The 1,628-nt window shown below is 43.7% G+C and overlaps 1 protein-coding gene across 1 annotated transcript; it reads left to right on the forward strand.

The window, feature by feature from the left end:
- Nucleotides 1-1,156, forward strand: FOMMEDRAFT_144306 (uncharacterized protein). The gene is made up of 4 exons (XM_007262269.1): nt 1-195; nt 266-393; nt 454-561; nt 619-1,156. The coding sequence occupies exons 1-4, from the start codon at nt 68-70 to the stop codon at nt 1,002-1,004; spliced, it is 750 nt and encodes a 249-aa protein (XP_007262331.1). The 5' UTR covers nt 1-67; the 3' UTR covers nt 1,005-1,156.
- The last annotated feature ends 472 nt before the right edge of the window (nt 1,157-1,628 follow it).

Genomic DNA, 1,628 nt, shown 5'->3' on the forward strand with positions numbered 1-1,628 from the left:
CCACCATCTTCAGGGTCTTCTGTGCTGACTCTCGACGCTAATTGACGCTTTGACTGTGGACATAGAGATGGATAGAACGATTTGGTGGACAATATTATTGTTATCGGGCCTTCGTGTTGCTGCACAGGCAAATGTCCCTGCTTGTGTATCGACATGTATGAGCCAAGTTGCGAGTCAGGTGGGATGCGCGGGCTCGTACGTACATTTATCTCTCTTAATCTTGACGTGCACATATTAATGAGAGGATATTTGATATACGACCTAGACAAGATCTACCTTGCGTATGTAAATCGCAGACCTTCATCTCGGATGTTATGCAATGCTTTGCATCATCGTGTGACGTGGATGATCAAGAGACGGGTAGCGGGATTGTGCGGGCTGAATGTATTGTGTGTACGTATCGTCTTGTTTATACAATTGTATTTTGCTAGTCTTACATGAGGTTTGGTGAAGTCTCGTCAGCTTCTGTCACTTTGCCTACATCAACGACATCTGGAACGGAGACGAGTCCTACAAGTACTGTGACGATTACAACTACAGATACCAGTTTGGGCGCAACAGGTATGAATTACCTTATTACTTGTGCTCTTGTTGTATGCAATATCTTACTATGCGCAGATACCTCTTCTGCATCAACTAACCCTCCTGTTACGACATTTACGACAACATTCTCCATTCCACCAGCTACATCTGTGATCACCAGCACTCTCAGTCCTGGTACATCCGGGTCAGCTACAGCAAACTCAACTCTGAGCACGGAAACGTCAATATCGACTGCTAGCGACTTGACTTCTTCGACGCTGACTGTACCGCCTTCAAGTACGTCGAGTTCACCGAGCTTTGAGGCTACTGTGACTAGTACGAGGAGTGTTGCACCTCCTGAAACGAGTGGAAACTCTGCTGTTGCTGGGCGGTTGGGTACTTTGAACGGGAACGGACAACTCGGGTTTGGTGTTATACTGCTTTCGTTTGTTTGCGTTGTAGTTGCCTCTTTCTTCTTCTGATGCACTAAGACATTGGTATGCGTTTCGTGTCCTCCTAGGACCTTGTTGCACTTCGTGAACTGGTTATGGAATTCTTCTGGAACTTTTTATTGCTTTGTGACGAATTTTTCCCTCTCCCGAGCTGATTCCACTGTACTACAACAAGGAAAGATAGTTATTTACATGTGTGTACTTCGCAGAGCTGAAGTGAATGCACTAGTGTGCATTGTACATGTTGTCATAACTGTGCAAAATAAATGCACTGAATGATTACTCTAGCAATGGACTATAGTAACTGCCAATAGTATCAGGCCATTAATCACATGTGACGTTGGAACAATAATTTATCATGAGTGCAACGTATGTTTGCAAAGCATATCTACAGAGTCATGCAGGGTCTATCTGTATTGCACATTCAAGAACCATTTTAGGGAAGGTCATGTCTTGTGTGTACCTGTAAACTTATAAATGCCAACATTCAGAGGGGCTTCCCCTGTATCTGTTCCTGAAATTTGTCAACTAGAATCTAAACAACCAGAAACACAGTAACCATGTCTTCTGCAGAGGGCTATTCAGCAGACCTTTCTAATCTACCAGACAACTTTATTGAAAAGTGCTATGTAATTAGGATCAATGTGTTTGGTG

This window comes from Fomitiporia mediterranea (genome assembly GCF_000271605.1).
Source record: "Fomitiporia mediterranea MF3/22 unplaced genomic scaffold FOMMEscaffold_1, whole genome shotgun sequence".
Classification (NCBI taxonomy): domain Eukaryota; kingdom Fungi; phylum Basidiomycota; class Agaricomycetes; order Hymenochaetales; family Hymenochaetaceae; genus Fomitiporia; species Fomitiporia mediterranea.